This window comes from Ctenopharyngodon idella, chromosome 13 (genome assembly GCF_019924925.1).
Source record: "Ctenopharyngodon idella isolate HZGC_01 chromosome 13, HZGC01, whole genome shotgun sequence".
Lineage (NCBI taxonomy): Eukaryota > Metazoa > Chordata > Actinopteri > Cypriniformes > Xenocyprididae > Ctenopharyngodon > Ctenopharyngodon idella.
Window position 1 is genome coordinate 9,108,159 of NC_067232.1, and position 24,888 is coordinate 9,133,046.

General features: G+C 37.6%; 1 protein-coding gene across 3 annotated transcripts in view; it reads left to right on the top strand.

The window, feature by feature from the left end:
* Positions 1–24,359, top strand: part of sertad2b (SERTA domain containing 2b) — a 40,790-nt gene extending 16,431 nt beyond the window's left edge. The window contains exons 1-2 of one of the 3 annotated variants that reach the window (XM_051918077.1): positions 7,759–7,997; positions 20,054–24,359. In XM_051918077.1, coding sequence (XP_051774037.1) covers positions 20,061–21,188 — 1,128 coding nt within the window. In that variant the 5' untranslated portion in view covers positions 7,759–7,997; positions 20,054–20,060 and the 3' untranslated portion in view covers positions 21,189–24,359. Of the gene's footprint in view, positions 1–7,758; positions 7,998–20,053 lie in introns of those variants that run through there. The other 2 variants (XM_051918076.1, XM_051918079.1) reach the window with 2 other exon arrangements.
* Positions 24,360–24,888: the final 529 nt, after the last annotated feature.

Consider the following 24,888-nt stretch of genomic DNA (forward strand, 5'->3'; position numbering starts at 1 on the left):
GGATGACTTAAAATAACCCTTTTTCATTTATCTTCTGTTCCCTTGCTATTGAGATGATGATTGTTATCAAGCTATCGCATTTTCTGCTTATTTCAAAATAACTGTTATCAGCAAATTGCTAGTAGGCTTACTTGTAAATTCCCCCTCTTGCTCATGTTAAGATGATCCCTATAATTAAATATCTGTTTTCTTTGTGTTTCCACTCTTTATCTTGTCCTCTTTTCTTTACCTGCCCACTATCTGCAAGGCAAGTGTGTTACACACACTCTCATATCTCCCGATATCTCCCGTTTTCCCTCCTGATTTCTCTTTCTGAAATGTTGCATGACTCAAGATTTGTAGCATTGCTTCACACATGTATGCAGTAAGAGGAGGTTTGGCGTGAGGGTCTGAGTGATTCTGATGTGGAGGTGGCACAGTAGAGAAATGCTATAATGTTGGCCGTTGGGAAAGTGGGCAGCTGGATTTGCAGGGGGAGAATCATGTCATGCTTGTCCGAAGGCCTGGCACATGGTGCACCTCAGACATGGGCTGACCAAGGCAAATAATAAATAAATGAGGAACAAAAAGGGAATCGGATTTCAGACCGGCTTTAACTTCTCAACTTCCTTGGCCACAATAGCTGGGCGATATACTCAAGAAAATCCCCAAGAAACATTTTTAGAATTTTTTTTTTTTTTTTTTTTTTTGCATTCGGTGGAAACATCATTTCAACCAAACAGCCATTGTGGCCAACAATCATCTTTAAAAAAGTAAAACAATTAAATCTATCAAAGCTTGATTTACACTGAATTAATCAAGTTTTTTTATTTATTTATTTTTTTATTATTATTTTAATTTATATGCATCTGTATACAAATGCAGGGTAATATACAGCAATATTTACTTGCATATATTTTTTAACAAAATATTTTTAATATATGAACAGTCACAGAAAATTTTAAGTGATGATGAATCATTGAATCAGTTTTAAATTGTTTCACTGAAGCCAACTATTGGAACTGATTTTTTTTTTTTTTTTTCAATTTTAGAGAAATGAATAGTACTTTTTCAATCCCAGTGCTATGAAAGCATGTTTCAACATGCTCATACTCATGAATAACAAGACAAGGAATGATATGCAAAACTTATGTAATTGCACAGAAAATTAATCGCCAAAAAAAAAGTGCTTTGAAAAACTTTTTAATATCACCAACAAATAAATTGTGAATATATTGAGAATACAGATTTACCATTGTTTGGGGTCATTTTTATTTATTTATTTATTTTATCTTATTTTTGAAAGAAATGAATACTTTTACATCAAGGATGCATGAAATTGATCAAAAGTGATAGTAAAGACATGTTACAAATAATTTCAACAGTATATTAAGAATTATATTCTTAATATATTAAAAATTAAAGCTGAAGTCCGTAAGTTTTACCTCTTTGTCGCCATCTCTGTTTGAAACCTGCAATTGCAGTTATTTGTGGAATTATCATTTTTACGTGGGTTGTGTATCGGCACGGCTCCTCAGCGTGGATGAATCTAATGTTTGCTGTCGGTCACCACATCGGTGATACAGAATCACAGATTCTACGTTTTGGAAGTGTGACCAAAATAAGAATTTTCACTGGAAAATGTTATCTGAAGGAGTAACAAATCTGCCACTTTTGTTCTGACCAACTGAGAAAAAAGCAATAAATCACTGCCAATGGTGATTAAATCTAACGATCGCTTAGCTCAGATCACGCCAAACTGTGCAAATGATTATTACTGTTACTTTGTTCTCAAATTGTTAATGTTAACAACATCAGCATTGCGTGACTATCTGTATTTAGTGTGTATTAGCGTAAGATTTCAATTTCTGTAGCCACTCCGCAGTCTGAAGTCCTTTGCTTTTGACTACCGGTGAATCTCCCGTTGTCACTGATGATTGTCATTTGGATCTTTCTAGATTACAATCCACCATCAAAACAATTAGTTTAATTATTCCAGCTGTTGTGAGAAGACGCTATAAATGATCTGCTACCTGCTTACATATAGCCTACTAGCTGGGACTCCTTCCTTTCTGTCTACAGACGTGACGTAAAGATGCAAAGACGAATGGCTACATGCTTGAATTTCCCGCGGAAACCCACCAGTACCGATTTTATTATAAAACATTATTACAAGCTTATTGTTGTGAATCAGGCTAAGGTAAGGAGATAGTTTTGAACGCTGGCTGGCTCAAAAATTGATTTTGGATAATTTTTAACCAAAAAAAGTTATGGATAGCGGCTTTAATGTAAAACTTTTTTTTTTTCCTTTTTTTTTTTTTTTTTTTTTTTTTACCATGTTTTGATCAAATAAATGCAGCTTTGGTGAGCATAAGAGGCTTTTTCTTAAAAAACATAAAAACATTTCACCGACTCCAAACTTTTGAATGGTGGTGTATATCGCCCATTCTTCCAGGCCACTGATATAAGTAGCTATTTATCAATGGCTCCAATCAGTTATGGTGTTAAGATGAGGGAGCACCCCCTGCTGAAGTGTGTCTGCATAATAATGAGCCAAATTAGATAATGAGGGAGACAGACGTGCCAAGGGTACTTGACAGAGTGTAGAGGAGGAGTGGAGTGGACTGCGGTGTAGAAAGGAAGGTTTAGCAGCAGTTTAGTCAGGGCCGTTTCTGCTGGCACCAAAACTCTGTGTGTCTGTGTCACTTGGACCCTAAAGAGGCCTGTAATTAACAGCACTGCAATCAAGAGGCTCTTTTGTTTGCATGACTGTGTGTAATAGAGCAGAATGATTTCACACCACTTTTGGTGATATCAACACCAAATATCTGTCATCATATCATGGAGTAAAAGGCTTCACATTTACTTGGGTCAGGCAAGACCTTGTTGATCTGCTGCTTTTCACTTAAAGGGACAGTTCACACAAATTACAATGCTGACAGTATTTACTCAGCCTCATGTCATTGCAAACCTGTGTTTTTAGGGGCTTTTGCACTGGGTAGTTATAAGAACTCAGTTATAGGAACTAGCCACAAGGGCGGTCCCCTGAGAACAAATTTTTCCCTAAAGCCAATTTCCTGGTTGCATTTGCACCACTAGTAAGAACTCTGAAGTGATGTAAGAGGGCCAACAGTGATTGGAGATGTGTTTTTGTTGTGTGTCGTGAGTTTTGTTATAACGGAGATGGAATGTATAAATTATGCGATTGAAAGAGGAAAAAAGTGAGCTAAGAGACGAAATCTCCTACGACAACTTAGTGCTACATATCATCGAGCCTGAGAAAAGAACACAATGCCACAGACAAGCATTTACCTGTCGCCCATCTATCGCTGTTTTCCATGTTCCTGCAGTAAGTATATGTAAACTGTGTTTACACAGCTTTTTAAAAATGGCGAGTGCCAGTATTTCATATGGCATGCGTTCAGTCAGTCAATGTACACTTACGTCACTGGTAGCAGGGTTAGACCCTACTCTGAAGTAGGAGCTAATTTAGGCCGTTTCTCAATATGCGTTCTTAAACGATCTTACGCCCTTGTGGTCTCGTACTACGTCATCATCAAAAGTTCAATTCCAATACTCAAGAGCGCAAGTACAGAGAACGCATGAAAGTACCCGGATGTTTTCTTGATATCGAGGATGCATCGAATGCAGAAGACAGTACAGAAGCCTGTAAGCTTTAATCTTCTTTCTCCTGTAAGAGATTCCCAAGATTGCGTTTTTGGAATTGAGGAACAGCCTTAGTCCCCCCAAAAGGTGTACCTATAACTAAAATCGTTCCCAGTTTCTGCGGTGCGAACACGCCAAAAGTGGGAGCTTCCGCCAATAGTTATAAAAACTAATAAAACATTCCTCCGGAACCTTAACGGAGATAATCAGAATTTGTTTATTTTGTTTGTTTTTTGATCCGTACAAGGAAAGTCAGTAGAGTCCAGTGTTGTTTTGGACCCCATTGACTTTCATTATATGGACAAAAACAGATCTTCAGAATATCTTATTTTTTGTCCCGCAGAAGAAAGAAAGACATAGGGATAAGGATGACATAAAGGTAAGCAATGATCACAGATGTTTCACTTTTGGGTGAATTTTCACTTGATGCTTATCAAAAAAAAAAAAAAAAAAAAAGTGAAATTTGGTAACAACATTTTAGGTTTTATAGATTGAACATAAATTTACAGTAAAAACCTGCATTTCATTAACTGATATAGTTAAAATACTAACCTACTGAAGTACTAATTCTGTTTTATATACCTTTATAATATATGTACAACCACCAAAAAAACACAGGTGATAATGGGAAAGCCACAAGCTGAGGTAAATATTAATATGTAGAAGGTACACCGTGTCATGCACACAAATAAACACAATCATGGTAACACACAACATTAAAATAATGTAATAAAAATTAATTGTACAACATAAAATTATAAAACCCATAACTGATAAGAAAAAACTAAGAAATTGTTATTCCAATGAAAAACTATCAAATGTGAAGTGTCACACAGGGAATTCTGGGAATGTCAATTTACATTTTTTTTTTTTTTTTTTTTTTACTGTAAATTATAAATGACCTGTTCTTTTTCAATTCCAAAAACTGTAATTTAGTTTAATAATATTTTATTGTAAAATGACATTAAATATCCTATTAGATTAACAGTATTACAGGTTTTTTACAGTCTTTTACCCTTAAAATTATGATTTTTTTTTTTTTTTTTTTTACAGTGTTAGGATTTTTTTGTTGTTGTTGTTTCTCTTCTTAAATATGAAAGACTTGCACATCATAGTAGGATTAATCCAGGAAATAAAGCAGTTGCTCATTATTTGGTAGTGACTCATGGTTTTTTTGAATGGATGCCCACACTGTTCGTGCCATGTTCAGTGCTCCTGCTGAAGGGGTAATTGTTGGGAGGTTCCCACAGCAAATGATCATACACTGTCACAATGTATAAGACAGGCTTCGTAAAGAAAGGCAGGAGAGATCCGGAGGGATAGAAAGCGAGCGAGAGAGAAAAAGAGAGGGGAGAAAGAGAGACACAGGGAGACAGAAACAGAGGGGGAGAGAGAGAAATGGAAAGGGCTGTGTTTCCTTGCTTGTAGTGTGGGGGAACAAAGGGGATGTTGTAGATGCCGCCCAGTGGCCAGCACTTCTCCGTCCTACCTCGACTGCTCACTGAGCCATTTCCTGTTTTTGACCTGAAATCTTTATTTAGAACCACCCTTCTGCTCAGCACTCTCCTCCTCATTTATAACAACTCAGAGATAGGCAGAGGAACATGGATTCACACCGCTGCTTTTTTGTCTCACATCTACTCCAGTGATGTTTTTGTGTGGGATATTTGAGGGCTGTAGCTATAGTGAAGTGTGAGATGTGACTTTAGATGAGGAGCTATTATGCTTTTTATATTTTCTTCAGTGTAATGTTGCTGTTTGAGCATGAAAAAGGTCTGCAAAGTTACAAAGCACGAAGTCCTGATATAGTGAATCAATCAGTAAGCACTATTTCTGAATTCCCTGAAAATTGTAGTCTTCAGTTTTCTTACGAGAAGTCACAATATACCTCATTTAAATAATTCCCGCCCAAAGCATACCAAAAAAAAAAAACAAACAAAAAAAAACGAGGCCTGAATTGCGTCAGTAGTATGTTAAAAATAGCTGTTATGGTAAGGGGTTTGACATTACTGAAAGAGTTGACCTATCACAACACACTGATCCAGCTGACCAATCAGAGCACAGTGTGCTTTACAGAAGGTGGGGCTTCATAGAGGCAGGAACTAAACAGAGCGTTACTGACAGACTGGGAAGAGAGGTGCTGCAACAATGTAAAATGTGTGAAATATGTGTTTTTGAACATTCAAATATGAAAACCCATTCTAGTAAACCCTAAAAACTAAATCAAGACTTTGTAAAAGGGCATAATAGGTCATCTTTAATTTTGTGCAATTCACTGTTGTTGTTGTTTGTACAATATGCAAGGCTTTCTTTAAAGTCCAATATCCTAAACTGGCTGAGGCTTAAAATAGGTGAGTGTTGTGCCCGTCAAATACACTAGCAATGGTACATGAACGGTGTACACTGTATGGATACGTGCCCTGTGTTATTGCAGTGGTAGCAATAAATCAGACTGCATTGCTGAACTGTGCAAACAGTGTTAGTTGGTTCCCTCAGAGAGTTTATTTATGTGTTTTGGATTGCGTATTTATTTTGGAAATAATACTTAATTGCCACATAAATACAGTGGATCACGTCTAAAAATAAGAGCAGACAGTGAAGCATTTTATTCTTGGATGATGCATTGCTTAAAACAAGTGTGCCACTTTTATGATCTCATATGTCGTCTTGTGTCCAGTTTAAAATGATGTGTATTTATATCTGGAAAAGCAATCATTTAGGCAGTTTTAAACATTTACAGAAAGGATGACATTTTTGCATCGGATATTATATTCTCTTTGATGTTGTATGTTACTCTCCTGGCAGAATTGACAGTGTGTGCAAGGCATTATATGTTGGCAACATAATTGTGAAAATGCTTTCTGCATTAGAGCTGTTTGTTATACATTTGAATTGTATTGTTTAGTTTAACTGTCTGTGTTTTATCTGTTAATATACAGTTGGAGTTCTAATGTAGGCTACAGGAATACAGTATAAGGCGGTCATGAACCATGCAGTGCTTGTCCTTGCCATGTGGTGGCAGTTTGATAGCTTGAGGCCTATAAGAGCATCATCAGTAAGGTCATACAGTATATGCAGCTGGAGTCAAGCATGCATATTACTTTCTTTACAAAGAAACCCTTTTTCATTACATGAAATCTACTGAAGAACATTTTGTTTTATCAGCCTTAACCATTTTCATGACAGTACACTCTGGTATCTCATGGTTTAAAAGCATTAAAGCATCTGTTGAATTTATATTGATAATTATATAGTTATTTATTTACTTAAAATTATTAACTAATTTTAATGATCAAAATGCAATATTTAGCAGTTTGCAAACATTTTGTGCAAAACCCTTTTAATGCATGATTACTATTTTAAAAAATTTAACATTCCTTAAAATTGTGACATAGCATCATTTGAACTGTACAGCATGGTGGGAAGGCAAGTAAATAATCTCATTTCATGTTCTCAATTTTAATACAAACTGTCGTGTTGACTGCATTCCTCATCCTCAACCTTCAACCCTGTTACCCAAATAAAATGATCAAACAAATAATTTCCTTTAGCTAGCCTTTACTGATCTACAGCTTGATTTAAGCTAAAATTGTAATCCCATTACAGATTCTTGTGTAGTTTTGTGTATTTATTTCATATTTATTTCAAGAAACTTGAAACAAATTTGTTTTAAACTGTCACAAATTCGAGTTAAAAATCACAACCCCCCACAGAAAAGAAAATCAAACCACATGAAATTTAGTTTGATCTCCTGAAGTAGTCATTAACATTTTCTGCAGACTAAGTACCTGTTTTCACTGACCAAAACCTACTTTATTTTTTAAGAGCTTCAGGCCCTGTTAGGTTCAGAAGAAAAAAAGACATGTAGACTACAAGAACTTTCGTCAGTCTTATTTATACTGCCTATGTGCTATGTAGAGACACAAAGGCTGTGTGTCGAAACCTATTGAGCTGCCTGCTTCACCAAACGCATTCGGCTCGCGCAAGTGTCACGCAACGCGCCCGTGAGGCTATCTAGGTAGGCAGCACGCTAGGTTTTGAGACAAAGCCTGAGAGTTAGTGGGTGGACGCGTGGAGGGTGTGCTTGCGTGTGTAGGGGTTGGACTTTTCCGAGGCCAGGCTCTGTGTAGTCGAGCACAAGTCTCACTCGACGTCATTCGCTTTCGAAGGCGATTGTCGGTCATAGTGACTGACTCCGGGCTCGCGGATAGTCTGCCGTCCTTTTCTCTCTCCACAAACTCACTGCCGACCTTCCTCATCAGCTGCGAGAGTTTTATCGGTACCGACTGTCAACAATAAAACAAAGATCCATCCCGATGCTTCAATTTATTCCTCCACTTGAAGTAGACGAGGTAAGCGTGCGGCTTATTCATAAATAACTGAGATCATGTAAGTGGCGTGGAAACGCTGCGGCGTCACTGATGTTGCACATAGCAGAGGCAACAGTCATACATGTATTCGTGCATTGTTGTCTGGCGGTCGGTGCGATCTTCGGAAAGTTCAGAGGCATGTCGCAACCCAAGGCAGAACCGCTCTGTAGCCGAACCGAGTCGTTAGTTAAATCAGATTAAACATCTTGATGTTTCTAAATGTTTATGCTTGCGCTCTGTTTTACTGATATTAAAGATACAGATCCAATTGGCTAAAGAGTTCAGCTCTGGGACAGAGGTCCAGAACCAGACAGACACTTTACACTGAAAGCGGGTTTTTTTTTCTTTTTAAAGATTAAACATGATGTTGGGCCTTACTGTAACTGTAACTGGAAAGTTTTTTTTTTAATTTGCTAAAATCAAAGTGACAGCCTGTTCATTGCACTTTTCAACCACTTTGAATTTAACTGCAAATGAAGTTGTAACTGAAATTATTGACACGTTAAATGAATGAAAACAAAGATATTAACATAATATGATGATTTTTACAGCCTCATTGTGTATTTGAGGCTTGCATGTTTACTTCTTTGTTGAATTAGACTGCTTGTAAATGGACTTTTTGGTTTTGATTAGATGGTAAATTGGCATTGAATAGTTTTGACAGTAGATTTTATTTGGCATCTGATTAAGATAAATGAATTTGTCGTCATGGAACAAATTCACATGCTGGAAAATGGCAGTGGGGGGATTGAGGGACAGTGTCTATGTCTCAGTGTGTGAGCAAAGTCGTTTGTTTTGGTTTTCGAAAATTTGCTTTAAACTACACTGTAAAAAAAAAAACTGCAGTTTAATTTTTAAAGTAAAATCTTAAGTCACAACCTGCAGTGATAAATTCATCACAATGTAGTGAAAAATACTACATTGTTTTCATAACTTTTACTGATTATTCTTTATCTTTATTGTAAAGACGTCTGTGAATCTGTGGCGACTCAGAGCTGCAGTTATTTTGCAGTTGCTTTCCTTGTCAGACACACTGGCATTCAAAGTCCGAATAACTCACATGCACGCACACACACGCACACACTCAGTAAATTCAGAGGATCAAGGTCCAGTTGGATTTTCTAGTGAATGCACGGTTCACATTAAGCAAAGTAGATTACAACCCCTGCTTTTGTCAGTCTGCTCATCGTATTGCTGTCTTATTTCCTTTAAACAAAAAACCTGACTCTGTGACATTTACATGTTGTACTCTCTGTGCCATCTTTAAATGTGCACTTCCTTCCTGCAACAGTCACAGAAGTAAAATGAGGTTTTGTCCCTTAATTAATTATAAATGTCACACATAGTGGGTGTATTCAAGGTCCAGAGAATTCACCTTTTTGACTTTTATAGTGTTGTGGACAAATTATTCTGTGCCATTATATATTGATGGGCCGCTCAGGTTTTTCCTATAAGGTTTATATGGCAAAATTGGACTTATTAGTTAGTCTTTTGAATGAGATATTGTTCCAGAGTCTTTTAAACATAAGTTTTAGTTATATATTGCTATTTCAGTTGCAAATAAAATAGCTTGTCTTACAGTCTAGTCTCTTAAAATGACATGACACTAACTGATTAGTAGTGAGGAGGTCTAGTAATGAAAAGAAGGAAGACTAATAATTACTGTTTATTAGTTTCATTTCACGTCACCTGTTGCTTGAGTTTTATTTTCGTTTAAATGGTGTGTGCATTTGTGTGTGTGCCTATCTTACGCCTTCACATAGTGCTCTAAGACTTCTGCCCCTCTGGTCAAACCGGTTTGAATTGCGTTCCTCTCTATGCTACTGTTTAGCTGTTTTTTAACAGGAGTCTGACATTTAGGAGAAGTTCAAGTGAAGCTTTTATCTTTACTTGTGTATATTGCACACATTTTTTGTTGTTTTTGTTTAGTATATATTACAGCACAGTTTAGGTTACTCCAAAAACTGTGGTATTTTTTTTAGGGCATAATTTTAGCGCCAAACTGAGTATTTTCTGTTAAAATAAGTGCAAAGCTTTCATACATCCTTCCTTAATGTATGGACAAGGTGTCCAACAAAGTGAACATATCCAATGTAATGTAAAAGGTATGTATATGAGTGCATGATGCAGTGATTTGCAACATTCAGTGTATTCTCAGAGTATGTGTCACGCCTTTTTTGCTGCTCTCTGAGACTGAGACCCGCAGCTCTGCCTGCTCTGAAGTGTCACCCACTCCAGTCCATACTTCATTTATAAGTGACTTTCGTAAAGTTTTATCACTTTTATGCTTTTATATATAGATAGATAGATAGATAGATCCACAATGAAGACAGGGGGGGAATGCATTCAACTTTTCTTGAGCAGCAAATCAGCATCTTAGAATGAATTCTGAAGCATCATGTGACACTGAAGCCTAGAGTAATGAGATGCTTAAAATTCAGCTTTGCCATCACAGGAATAAATTACATTTTGTAATAGATTAAAATAGAAAACAGTTGTTTTAAATTTTAATAATATTTTACAATATTGCAGTTTTTACTGTATTTTTGATTTATTCGGTGTATGTGTATATATATATATTAGTCATTAGTAACTCTTTTTACATATCGTTACAAGTTATGACTCACAGTGGCCAAAAAAAAGCTGTTGCAGACATCTTATCTGCTAATTTGAAGAGCATCAGTTGCAGAATGAGTTTTCATCAGCTCTCTGAAAGTAATGACAGGCAGCTCTAACGTTTTATATGGCCACATGTCTCATTTTTCTGTTTATTGATGTTTGCTTTTATTACTTCTCAATTTTGGGCAAAACAATTGATATCACATCCTAATAAAAAAACAGTACAGCAACAGATGTGTATCTGTCCACTTATTTGACTGTCTTTAGTATTGTAAGACTTTGCTATGAAGTAAAGATCGTAAAGCAGGCACGGGTGAGGTACAGTACAGATCCAGCATGCGACAGTTTTACAGACATGTTATTTTGTTAGTTTTTAAGATGTCAGACGGTTGTCTGACCCCTGCAGCTTTCGCTCAGTGCTGTGTGAGAATGTGGTGTCTGGGCCTTCTCCATCTGTCTGTCTCAATCGCTCTATGTTTACCGTCTCACACATCCCTCTCTCTCCTTCTATCTTTTCTCTCACTGCCTTCTCTCGGTCTGTCTTGCCTTTTTCCGTTTTTCTTAGTCGGTCTCACTTTCTCACTTATTTGCTTGTTTGTTCAGTGTCATTGGGCCTTCATCAGGAGTTCTCGTTTAAATTGCACTCCAACTTTGCACTGCAACAAATTACACTAAGTAGAGAGCCCAAGTGGAGAGGATGATGAAACATGTACCTGAAATGTTTCTACAATAACAATAAGACTACAGATTTGAGTGTTTATCTGTCTCTCCTCTCTCTTATCATCTGCCTTTAAAGACCGCATTAAGGGAAAAATGGTTTTTTCTTCCTGTTAGTTGATATATATTAACTGAGGCTAATCTGTCTAAACTCCTAATTTTTAACAAAAATGACTTTTATTTAAAATTTACAGTCTTTCTAATCTGGGACTAAAATTACTGATGACTCATCCTGAACTACACAGTTTTTTTGTCTAATGAGATCTCTAGAATGTGAATGCCCCTCCCCTTAATTAAGTGCAACTGACTAACTGACTATTGCAAGTGATTGTTAATGGCTGTGGCATAACTAATATATATTCATTTTCTCCATAGATTAATTATTTTTTAATGCTATTTTATAAACTTTCAAAGACTGACCTACTGCGGAGCTACTTGATTGTTAATCGATGGTATATACCTTTTTTTTTTTTTTTAATAATTGTGTTCAACAGAGGAATTTCTGGTGAAAACCACATTACCCATGATTCTGTAAAAAAGAATGAAAACAAGTAAATCATGCCAAAACAACTTTTAGTGCCCGCCCACTCCCACGATGCACTGTGAATGACGCAATCGAGTCTCTACACTTTCACTTAAATATTTGTATGAATAATATGCTTGCTTTGCAATAAATGTAAAATTTGTTGTTTGTTTCTATTTTTATAATCAACAAATTTAAATCAGTTCACTTTTAAATAGTTTTTCATTCAATTTTTATTCGTAGTGCTTCACTAGATAAAAGTTTTTTCCATCATTAAAGCCGTTAATTAAAAGTCTTGTGCTTTTGTCTTTTTATCCGATTTTCAAATACTTGTTTGCTTCAAATCAAAGTTTGTAATGTTGTGATTCACCTTTTAGCTGGTTGGTTTGGTTCATATGACTCTTAAACAAAGACTCTTAAATCCCTGTGGGGAAAAAAAGCATCCATTCCAGTAGCATCATCCAGATCACTCTTTCACGCTTCATGACTGGTGTTGTCCTTTATGTGTGTGCAAATTATTTATGTCTGTATTTGTGCTTGTCATCTGATGCACCCACTTGCCATTAGTGAATCTCAGTATTTCTCAGCATACATTCGACTTTGTCTATGTTTGTGCATTTGTATCTGCAGGTGTTTGAGAGCTAGAGACAGCGTGAGTGTGTGTTTGTGGGAATCAGTACCCTCCGGATCTGAAATAGCACTGTGTGGAGGTGAAGGGGGAGGGGAGCTCTGAAGCACAGGCATGGAAACGTGCAGATCCTGTTACAGGATCATAATATCACTGAAAACTCTGCGCTCTGTGCTCCATCCTCTCCGCTGCACTTGTTCGCCTGCTCACACCATCCTTTCTGCCGCATTCTCTCACCCTGTCTCCACCAGTACACCCAGTGCCGAAGCTCCGGCGTCACACCCGGTCCCTCATGTGCCGTATGTGTTATATGTAGGATTGGAACAGAACGTACAGCCTGCCTAGCAGCCCTGACATATTTCCAGGCTCTGCTCTGACAACTCAGTCGGAGCTCTCCTCCTGAAAGGTCTCTGCCTTCATTTTCACGCTAATTCCACCGTTATCCGGTGCTGTGTTTCAGAAACGTACTTACTGGCTGGAGTCATATCCAGGAACTAAGTTGTGCTTTTGCAAGTGTCCTTTAAAGGTGGGCTTCTGCCAGCCATTTTGTCAAACTCTATAAAGCCTATTTTGCACTATAGACATTTTTTGACGTTGTGTCTTTTCCTCTCCTTGGAGAGTTTTCACTCAGGATCATTGCTCAACGCTGGTGCATTAGGGAGCATGGAGACAGGTTGTCTGTTTATGAATGTCTCTTTGCGTGAGGGAACACGGTGTGCTGCCCCAGCACTTCTTACTGAGGAGAACTCAATATTCCCCTTTTTCCTCATTCTTTCTGGCTCTTCCTGTTCTCTTCCTGTGGTTAGTATATCCAGGTCAGGAGCCAAAGTACAGGTTGAACAGTTAATCTGGTAAAGGCAACTGACCAGCATATGGAGTAAAAGAACTAAGAGAACCGAGAAGCCACAGTAGTGGTGAAGGTCTTCTCTCTTTGGTTGTGTCTCATTATAATTCTTAGTTCCCTATGATGTGAATTACTATATATTGAACAAAAAATTAGGCTCTAGCAAGGGCCTTTTATCCTCTAAACATTGAGACACTGATGATTCAATTATCTATGACTTAATTACAAGGTATCACATTAAAACATAGCAAAATAAAAAGGGATCAAAAGATGAGGGATCATACAAAATGCATGTTATTTTTTATTTAGTACTGTCCTTAATAACATATTTTACATAAAAGATGTTTACATATAGTCCACAATTTTTTAAAAATGACCCACTCAAAAGTTTACATACCCTTGATTCTTAATACTGTGTCGTTACCTGATGATTCACAACTGTTTTTTTTTTTTGTTTTTTGTTTTTTTGTGATGGTTGTTTATGAGTCCCTTGTTTGACCTGAGCAGTTAAACCACCCAATGTTTGTTAGAAAATCTTCCAGGTGCCGCATATTCTTTGTTTTTCCAGCATCTTTTGCATATTTGAACCCTTTCCAGCAGTGACTGTATGATTTTGAGATCCATCTTTTCACACTGAGGACAATTGAGGGACTCAAACACAACGATTAAAACAGGTTCAAACATTCACTGATGCTCCAGAAGGAAAGACGATGCATTAAGAGGGGGTGAAAATTTTTGAACAGGATGATGTCGTCCAAAGTTTTCTTATTTTATTTAAATATCATTTTTTTTTTTTTTCATTTAGTACTGCCCTTCAGAAGCAACAGAAGACACTTATACATTTCCCGGAAGACAAATTAAGTACAATTTACCTTGATCTTCAAATTCAAAAAGTCTACACCCCCTGGTTCTTAATGCATCGTGTTTCCTTCTGGATCATCAATGAATGTTTGAATCTTTTGTAATACTTGCGTATGAATCCCTCAATTGTCCTCAGTGTGAAGAGATAGATCTACTATAAATGTTAGCACCTCAGTACAAGAAAATGGACAACTAAAATGAAAATAATCTTTTCAATCTTCTTAATTCCTGAATAATACTTCAAAAAAGCTGGATTTTTGTCAGTTTCAAAAAAATGTTTTAAATACAGAAAATAAACTTTTGTCTTTGTATATTGGTACTTGTGCTTGTCCTTTGATGACATTTCCAGTAAGTGAATATAGTGAGCAGCCAATCAGTACTGGCTTTTACAACGCATTCTGGGAATTTCTAGGGAGTGAATGTTTCAGTGCACTGAAGTGATTTTGACAATGGAACAGAACAGGCCTAGAAACTCCCTGGCCAGTGTACTTCTGAACTAGGGAGCAGAATGATACACACTTTGACCTTTCACACTGAAGATGAAAGTAAAATGATGGAGGGAAGCAGAAGCAAACAGAGGCAAAATCAGAAGGAATGCGTAGGGTGGGGCGGCAGTGGCATTTGAGCGCTGCAGACAGTCGTATCCACTCCTCAGCGTGAGTCACAAGGACACGTTCAGCTGCCGTGGCATTCCTCTGTGTGGATTACTGTGGGAAACTTTATTTGCTTGAGACTTTCTTGAAAGCTTCAGACAATGGCATACAGTTCTAGGGCCACTCTGGGTGAGTTTATAGCCATAGCGAATGACTAAACACTTCTGTGGTACTGATTTTTGCCTGTTATTTACTGTCATATTTGTGTCTGTCTCTCCGAAATACTCATAGATCTCAACCCAAATTTGCAGTGACTTTTTAGCTGCATAGTGTAAGATGCTATTTTTATTACTTGAGTCATTCTTACAGCCTTTTTCTTTTACTCATCCTCCAAAAAACCTCTCAAAACCGCCTGAAATTGTCTTCTCTACTGTAACACTTTTCTGTAAAACTCATCTTTCAGTCTGGCATCATAATAGACATTACAACTGTAATTGCTGATCCTTTACTGTAGCAGAGGAGGTGTTTATAAGTTTAACTAAATGACTAATTTGTGTTCGTATGTCACTATATTTTATTTTATTTTTTGGTTATTTTTCACATTTCAGGCTTATTTTATCTCATGTTTTGTATGTATTGTTTTAAATATCTCTCTAGAAACTGAAAAATTCACTCTGTGTCCGCCCTAAATGATACTGATATTGAAACTTAACCAAATGGCATATGACTGTAAATCTGCATCTTATGAATTATTTGTGTTCTCTGCATGCATGCTTTGGAATGTACATCCAACTCCGGCAGATGTAACCTGTTTTTCTCTCCAGCTAGTCGTATATTGTTTTAGATTCATCTGCTCAGAAGCAGTGCAGTCAAGGAAGAAACATTTCTTTCTTTAACTTTCCTCAGCCCCTCTTCTCCCCCAAACTCTCTCTCTCTCTCTTTCTCTCGCTCTTTGTCAAGTCTTTGGGTGGATTCCCAGCTGACTATGTTTGTCATGGTAACAGGCAGCAAGGCAACAGGCCCAGCCACTTGCACTTCCTGAGTGAGAGGAGCTGCCTGACAGATCTGCGCCTGCGCTGTGTGTGTGTGTGTGTGTGTGTGTGTGTGTGTGTGTGTGTGTGTGTGCAGGCAGGGCTAGGGTGCGTGAGGCTGTCAGCCTTTATTAGGTTCAAGCACACTGCAATGCTGCCTACTGCTACCGGGCTTCACTTTATGCTAATGAGGGGAGGCCTCAGGAACGGGCTTCCTTGTCTTTCTGTCTCTCTCACTGACTCCTTGCTGCCATCTCTGTGCTTTCCTTGTGGGCTAGAGAGAAGATTGATGTGTTGTTTTAAATGACTCATACATGTTTTACTCGATAAATAACGCTCATTTTGACCTTAAAGTCAATTTGAAATCAAAATGGACTCTTTTTACTTTCCTAATACATGGGCTATTCATGGTCTTTTTGTGAATGATTCATTGGCACTTTGTATTCCAAAGGAAAAAAGTATTGGTCTTAATAATCTTTAATGAAATATGTAATAAAATGGTTTGCTTCTGAAACTACTTTCATCACCAAGTCCTCTCTTATACACCACAGTCAGCTTAGACACAATATTTAATGGGTGTACTGTCTTAAGGTACAGTCAGAATTTATTCCCTCCTTAAAAAGTTTTACACACTATAACTTAATTGTAGTTTTAATAAAATGTTTAAAATCGTGTACACATACATGAGGTGAAGACTTCAGTCTTATCAGTTGCATAATAAAAACTTTTTTGTTTTAGATGGATTGCCTCATGTGGGCCCCCTTCTTAGTGCCATCCTTTTGTCTTTGTAGGAAATCCTATTTTCGTGGAACAAACACTACCATTTGTGGTTAGTAAGATTTTTTTTATGAAAGAAATGAATGAGTTTTTTTTTTTGTTTTTGTTTTTAGCAAGGATGCATTAAATTGATCAGAAGTGATAGTAAAGGCGTTAAAACAAAATATTTATATTTCAAGTAAATGCTGTTAATTCATTAAAGCACCGTATTATATTATATTATATTATTATATATTTGAATGATTTCTGAAAGATCATGTGACACTTGAGTAATGGCTGCTGGAAATTCAGCTTTGCCAGCACAGGAAAAAATACATTTTAAAATATATTAAAATACAAAATAGTTATTTTAAATTGCAATAATATTTCACAATATTACTGTTTTTACTGTATTTTTGACAAATAAAAGCCTTGGTAAGCATAGGAGTCTTCTTTCAAAAACATTAAAAATAATCTTACCAAACTTTTGAATGATAGTGTATGTTGCAGAATGCCATTTTAACCATACTAGAGTCTCAAAAAATGAATGAAATGTATTAAAGGTGCAGTATGTAATATTGACAGCTAGTGGTTGAAATAGGTACTGCAGTCCAATTAAAAAAAAAAAATGGAGAAGGTAGTTTCTCAGACCTAGTTTGTTTGCTGGCTTCTGTGGCTACAATACGCTGTGTTTTCCACCAAATGGCAACCCGGGGTGTCTAAATATTATTGGGTAAATTGGCAGTGGGCGGGATCACACGGACCAAAACAAAAACAGACATTCTGACATGGAACACACATTTCAAATTAGATTAACTGGTTGTAGCATTGTTTTCAGAGAAACTTGGCATGAACTTGACATGTTTCCTAAATCTCTGCAAACATATGGTATTTTTGTGCTTTATACATTGAAAAAAATTTACATACAGCACCTTTAATGTAGCTCAACTAGAAGAGCATGGTGCACCAAATTCCAAGATCATGGGTTCAGTTCCAGGGAACACACATACTGATCATATGTACGATATAATTTGAAAATCACTTTGGATAACAACAGCTACCAAATTAGTAAATTAAATTTATGTGACTTCTTCAATACATGAAAAAAGCTAAGTATGAGTCACACTAAGTTGTAAACATGGTGAAACGTTTCAGTGTACGTTTAACGCTCGAGTTGTTTGGACCATCTGTGTCTCCGCACCCCCAAACCCTTTTTTTTTCCCTCTCTCCTTGAGCAGTGTACTGTAATATTACAGTGGCCCATGTGATCTGATTTAAATCTCTTGTATCATGAACCTAGAGCTACAGTATCTGAGAACACTACTGCCTACATTCAGAGCTCAGCATAGGTCACACACTCGCTCCTCCTCTCCGTCCCCCTTTTCCACCAAACACTCAGCTGGATCTTGTCTTCCTGCAGCCAACATGTATTTAAGCAGGGAGTGATCAGGGCTTTGCGCTCGTGTGACACATTCTTACCGTGAGTACTTACTGAAAGTCTGACACACATTTGCCTCCCTCCTCGCTGCAGCACGGCTCAGGAAGGAGTAGTCAGAACTGTATTCCTGTAAACACTCCTGCGGTAGCGACTCATGGCGTACAGTTATTTTCAGAAGCACACCTTTCCTCTACAACTCAAAAGTTTGAATTCTTATGTTTAGAGATTGTTAATGTCCTGTAGGAGATGCTGTGATTGCTAAACACTGTGTGTACATCGGAGTGTGTTCCCATATTGTTACCTTATCTGTTTGGCACAGTTATAACGTGAGGCATTGTGGGCTGTCTGCGACGGATGCACGGAGACTGTACTGACTCTCACCCCAGAAACGGCACAGAATGCTAATTTTTACCATGTCTGTTTGGTCATTTGGGTCAAAACAACTGTTGTGGCCTGTTCCTGTATTTGTTATTCATCTATTGGATATATAGTTTTAAAAAATGTACATAATTTAGTTGAAAACACTATATTATCTTTATTGAAAAAGGTTTTTGGATTATCTCTAAACAAAAATTTGGTGTTTTTGTGAATTATCAAAATGTTGACCCAGGCACTCTGCCTGTATTTTCCTGTGAAAACAGTGTTATTATTTAAAAGTGCAGTTTCTGTGAACTAGCGGTACCCAACAGAGTGGCAAAAATAATCGAACATGTTGCTGTGTTGGACTGGTTGGAGTTCTCAAACAAACAGCAATGTTTTAATAGCGTCAGTGTTTATGCCCTTTAAATGCACCCAAGAAAGTTTTTGATATGACTTGCTTTCCGCTCACTGATCTGTATATGGGTCAGTGACATGACATGCATATTTTTGTCCAAGTGCATTATTTCCATTTAAAATAATTTGATAAATTCATGACATATCACTTTATTCTATAAAACCTATTTAGTTTGAATTCATTTTTAGTACATTTAAATAATACATATTATTTTATGTTTTGTTATCTTAAACCCCCAAAATGTCAGGTGGTGCAACTGTCCGAACAAATTAACAGACTAAGAAAACTATTTTAAATGGTGTCTTAATAATAAAAAATACTGAGGTTCATCATTTTAGGTTTGAAACATTACATATAAACAAATTTTATAAATATCAGTAGTTTTAAAGCTGTTGAGATCATTGAAAAACTTTTGTTCAGCAATTTGTATATTCTCAAATGTCAGGGTTGCACAACTGCAAACATGGCTCTTTCATTTCATTCTGAATTGACAAGGTAATAACAGTAAACATGATAATGCATCATTCAGAGGACCCCAAATGATCCTTGGGGGAGAGTGGAAAAAAAAAAAACTGATAAAAACTGCTAATTTCAAGTATGGGTAGGTTGGTACACTTTCCATGTCAGGTGGTATAACTACAGAATATATATATATATAACTATTTGATTGTAACAAAAACAGTAAAAAAAAAAAAAAAAAAAAGAATTTAAATACTTTAAAATGTTATTTAATAACTGAAACTTGTTTAAACACATTGTTCATGACTCAAAAATATGCATTACATTAGTTTTGAAAAGATTTCCGCCATTTTTCAAATCAACATGCCCCTGGTAATGTCACTACTTGGCAACTGATGTATCATCCAGAATTCACAGTTTCCCACTTGTAAAAATAACTTTGCTCGGGTCACTCATGTGCTCGTAACTCCTAATTACAACATTTCTGACTCAACTTGAAGGGCACATAACCTAAAATTGACCAACTTGTTGTCTCTCTATATTCAGCTAGCATAGAGAAAGTATTTAAACCTAGAATTACACACTTACACCTTTAACATGTCAGTTTCTTGAAATGTGTATGTTTGACATTTTTTGCCATTTAGATATTTTTCTGTAGATCAAGAGATTTATACGGAACCAGTGTTGAGTCATAAGAGAGATAAACTGCAATGAGTCAAGAACGTAATGAGTGGCTGTGTGGCTAACACTCTCTGTGTCTCTCTGTCTCTCTCTCTCTCTCTCTTTATTCTAAGCAGATATATGTTGGGTAAAGGGGCAAAGCGGAAACTAGATGAGGATGAAGAGGGGCTGGAAGGCAAAGCGTTGGCGGCAGGGCCTGGAGCGATGGTCGATGGGCTCTCAAAGGTCTCCTACACGCTGCAGAGGCAGACCATCTTCAACATGTCTCTGATGAAGCTGTACAACCACCGGGCGCTCACCGAGCCCAGCTTGGAAAAGCGCGTGCTCATCAACAACATGCTGAGGCGCATCCAGGACGAGCTGAAGCAGGAAGGCAACCTGCGGCCTCTCTTCTTCCCTCCTTCCCCTCCACCCGACGACCCCGTGGATGAGGGTTTCCGTGAGGCGCAGCCTGCCTTCAGCGTGTTGTCCATGGTGGCACCGCCGCTGTCCCAATCCACAGCACTCTCCGCTCCAGTCCTTACATCGCCTTCGTCAGGGCTGTCAAACCCAGCACCTCTGGAGGCCTGTCTCACCCCAGCTTCACTTTTAGAGGAGGACAGTGTCACACTTTGCACATCACCCTCTCCGCTTGCTCCTCCTCCTCCTCCTCCTCCTCCGCCAACCCTGCCCAGACTCCCTTCACCTGTGGCCAGAGACAGTTTTTCTTCTGCCCTGGATGAGATTGAGGAGCTCTGTCCTTCGCCCTTACCTACAGCTTCATCAGCGCCCGGTGCTACCTCCCACTCGTCCCTTACAGTGACCCTCCAAATGCCGTTGTGTCTCCCCAGCTTAAACTCAGGGGCCTTGGACTCCAAAGACTGCAGTAAGCCTTGCAGCCCAAAGCTTGAAGGGCTGGTCCCGCTGCCCGAGGAAAGCTCGGCGGCGCCCAGTGCACCAGAAACTCTTCCTCCTAACAGCCTGGACATGAGCACCTCACCCTCCGCCTCGTCCTCAGGCTTTCTGACAGACCTTGCCCTGGACGACATTCTCTTTGCAGACATTGACACCTCCATGTACGACTTTGACCCTTGCACCTCATCCTCAGGTGCAGCTCCCTCAAAACTGGCACCCATGGTGACGGCGGACGAGCTCCTCAAGACTTTTTCGCCCTACAGCGGTGCTGCTCCTGCTGTCAGCTCAAACCAACCTTTCAAAATGGACCTCACTGAACTGGACCATATTATGGAGGTGCTTGTAGGATCATGACCGGGTTTAGAAGGGAACTGGGGAAGACAATGCAAAACCAATCAAAGAGTTTTTAAACAGAAACTAAGAAAGAAACTGAAGAATCACTTTGTGAGTGTTTGGAGTTTTTTTTTTTTTTTTTTTTTTTTGTACAGTTTTGTGTTCGTTTTGTTTTTAAAGACAAATGAAATTGTCCATTTTAATGGTGATGTTGCCCAGTACTACTTCTCAACACTGTGCATGCACTGTGCTTGCCTGTCCCAAAAATGAACATGAAGAAATTTTATGGAACACACTTTGGCCTCTGGCAGATCTGAGTGCCTTCATTTATGACCACTTGGTAAATTACTCTTTGTTTGTCTTGTCCTATTTTTTCTCATCATTTCTAATCGAACAAGATGGATTATCAGGCAGTAGCATCTCTCTTACCCATCCTCAACATACAGGTGCAAAAATGTGCAACGGCAGCCCTATTTTCATATTTTTCTTTCATTTTCACAAAGCACAATGATTCTAAAAGAGGAACTTGGTTGTTTTGTTTGTATGTTTTTCTATCCAGAGGTGTTTTATTGCTTTTTAGTAATATTCAAAATAGTCTGTTAATATGTGGTCATTTATTCATTTTTTTTTTTTTTTTTTTAAATATCCATTAAAGGGATAGTTCACCATGTACTCACCCTCATGCCCTTTCAAACCTGGATGAGTTTCTTTCTTCTGTGGAACATGAATATATTTTAAAAAATGTTTTTTGTCCATATAATGAACGTCAATGGGGTCCAATGTTAAATTGCACCCCACTGACTATTCTTTAAAATATCTTTTTATGTTCCGCTGAATAAATAAAGCAATGCATGTTTGAAATGACATGAAGTTGAGTAAATGATGATAGGATTTTCATTTTGGGTGAACTACCCCTTTAAACTTCCTTCAGTGAAACATATACATTTATGAAATGTACTCATTTATGGAACATGCTTTACCGGGTTATTTATACATGGATGTGTGTAGTGGTCAGATATTTACAGTCAACCAACCAAATTTCTTGTGATCTGCCATAACGGCTCAGATTTCATGTGTTTACATCTCAGCTGGCAATGTATTTAATTTTTTTTTTACAGGTGCATTTCTTTGATTAGCCAATGCTAAAACCCCTTTATGCTACAAATAATGTATGCAATCAATGCCTTCTGATCAGTAATAAGCAAACTGTCAACTTCTCTCAGCCATTTCCTTTTTATCTGAGTCAAGGAATTGCCGTAACTTCCCTATTTTGGCCTTTGTTTTGGCTTTATATCGGCTTTATATCATCACTCGGGCTCAGTGGCTGGTTCGGTTTTAATGCTACACTAATGCACATCAAGAGGGTCTATGCATGTCTGTTCATGCAAAATGAGGAAAAAACTGTACCGCACATGTAAGTTTATGGTTGCTATTCAGTTCATTTTCAATAATTTCCATCATCATAATCTTTTTGCCAAACATTTCCTTCATAATCATCTCTCACCAGTACAACGGTACATTTCTGTTAACATACTAATGCATGCAGGATTATAGCTCATAATTGTACAGATGTCAGATGATTTTTGTATGGTTTGGTCTTATTTTATCTTATTTATACCATTGTTTGAGTTTTATTAATGGTAATGTTCCAGACAGACTTTCTCTCTGTTGCCCTGCTGGGTTTTAGTGTCGTTTGGCCAGTAGGAATGGTCACATTACATTTAAGTGGAGTTTATTTGGTGGAGTTTAAGTATGCACAAGTTTGGCGGGAGAGTATTATGCATGTATGTGCAATAGGCAGCACAGTATATTTGCTAAAACACTTGCTATAAACCACTGAAGTTGATCAGATTGGTTGGAAGGATTATTTTATGTGCACCTGACATAAAAGGGAAGGGACCATTTATCATATCACCTGTATTAGTTTCACATAGCTGTTTATCGCACTAAACTAGCTCTCATTAATAATGTTAGATTTACATACCGACAAAAACTGTGCATTATATGCCTTCCTGGTAAGTGCAATGTCAGTGAGGGAAGAAAACTTGTCAAATGTGTATTTTTAATAAATATATTATACTTAAAATAAGTGTGACCATTAATAATCTGAGAATTGAACTTCCTGTCACAGAGACCTAAGCTAGAGGTGACGGTTTGGATTTGTTACCCAGAGTTCAAAAGAGAGATTGTCTGAGAAATAAAAACACGAGTGAATGAGAGCAGAGCGGACAAAACTATGGAATCAAAACTATGATTACTGTTTCTTATAGGATTTTTGGATTTGGAGTGTTTGTTTTAAGTTATTTATTTTTTTGTTTCCTGTGTAAATATATTTATTTTTTATGTTAAGCTAACAACCAGATTGTGATTTGTACAGAATATGAGATAGGAATGTATTATGCTTATGGGAATGTATCACTGCTTATTAATTGGGGTGGAAGCCATTTTTTTTTTTTTTTTTTTTCATCTTGTTTTAATAATGCATTATTTTGTGTCTGTTTAGTTTCTTGTATTATAATTTGGGGTGGTGTTTGTGCTAGTCCTCTAGTCAAACACTCCCTGCCGCTATTTAATTATAAGTATTTAATGTTTTATGTATTTCAGATTGTGTGCAAGGGAAAGGTTTGTGAAGCAATACTTTATTCTCTACAAACTTCAGAATTTCAATCTTCCAAAGCCTATTTCTGGGAAAATCTTTTTGATAACCCTCAATGCCAAATGTAAAAAAGAAAGGCAGCATGATTTCTGATGATATTGGTGGTTGTTTTTTAACGGTATCTCACTGTCCCATGGTTCAGGCCATACATTCGGGGAAGTTTAAAGTGGTTTCAGGATAGTGACCACTGGGATTGTGTGTGTGCGTGTGCTTGTGTGTGTGTGCGTGTGTGTGTGTGTGTGTGTGTGTGTGTGTGTGTGTGTATGAGAAACAGAGAGACAAAATGTGGTGGAGGGTCTAAACCCTTTTTCTGCTCTTTAAGGAAGGCTGTATCTTCAGGCCTTGGAGCTGTGCCTTTTTCTATGCAATATTACAGACACATTCATTTTGAGAAAAATAACCCATCAACTGATGATCACTGTATTTGCATCAAGGTGTGGACTGTAGAATATATATAAAATATGGACATGTGTCTATGAATTTGAAACAGTCTTACTTTTCTAGTTTTATATCATACAATAAACGGATAAAAAATACATTGTTTGTTTTCTTCATTTTCCATCCGAATAAAGCATGCTACTATGTTTAAAGATTGTATAGTGAGTACATAACAGACAAATGAACAGGTTGCTTTGTATGAAACAGCGGACATTTCTCTGCATCAACAGTTGCCTCCATTTTGCACCTATGACTCATGGCCTGGTAGCAGGAGTCTATTTCCAGTATTGGGGCCACACAGCTGTGTAGCAAGGACAGTTTTAGCACGTGGCAGTGTCTGTGTGAACTGTAGGGGGATGACCGGCTCAAAACATGGCCGAACTGATCTCAGGTCAGCGAGAATGTTTTCCCCTTGTGGATCATGTTGCTTTTTATGAGAGTGGTGAGTCAGTGTGTGATCTGTAGGATCACTCACGCTGACCGTCTCACTTTTACTATTTGTTTTTCTTTCCTTTATCTAAAACAAGTCTTTCAGTTACGCTGTTCAGGAGGCTCTGGACACGACCTTAATCCTGTGTTGTCAGACAGGGCTTGTTTTCACTTTACATCCCTCTGAAGTCAAGCTTC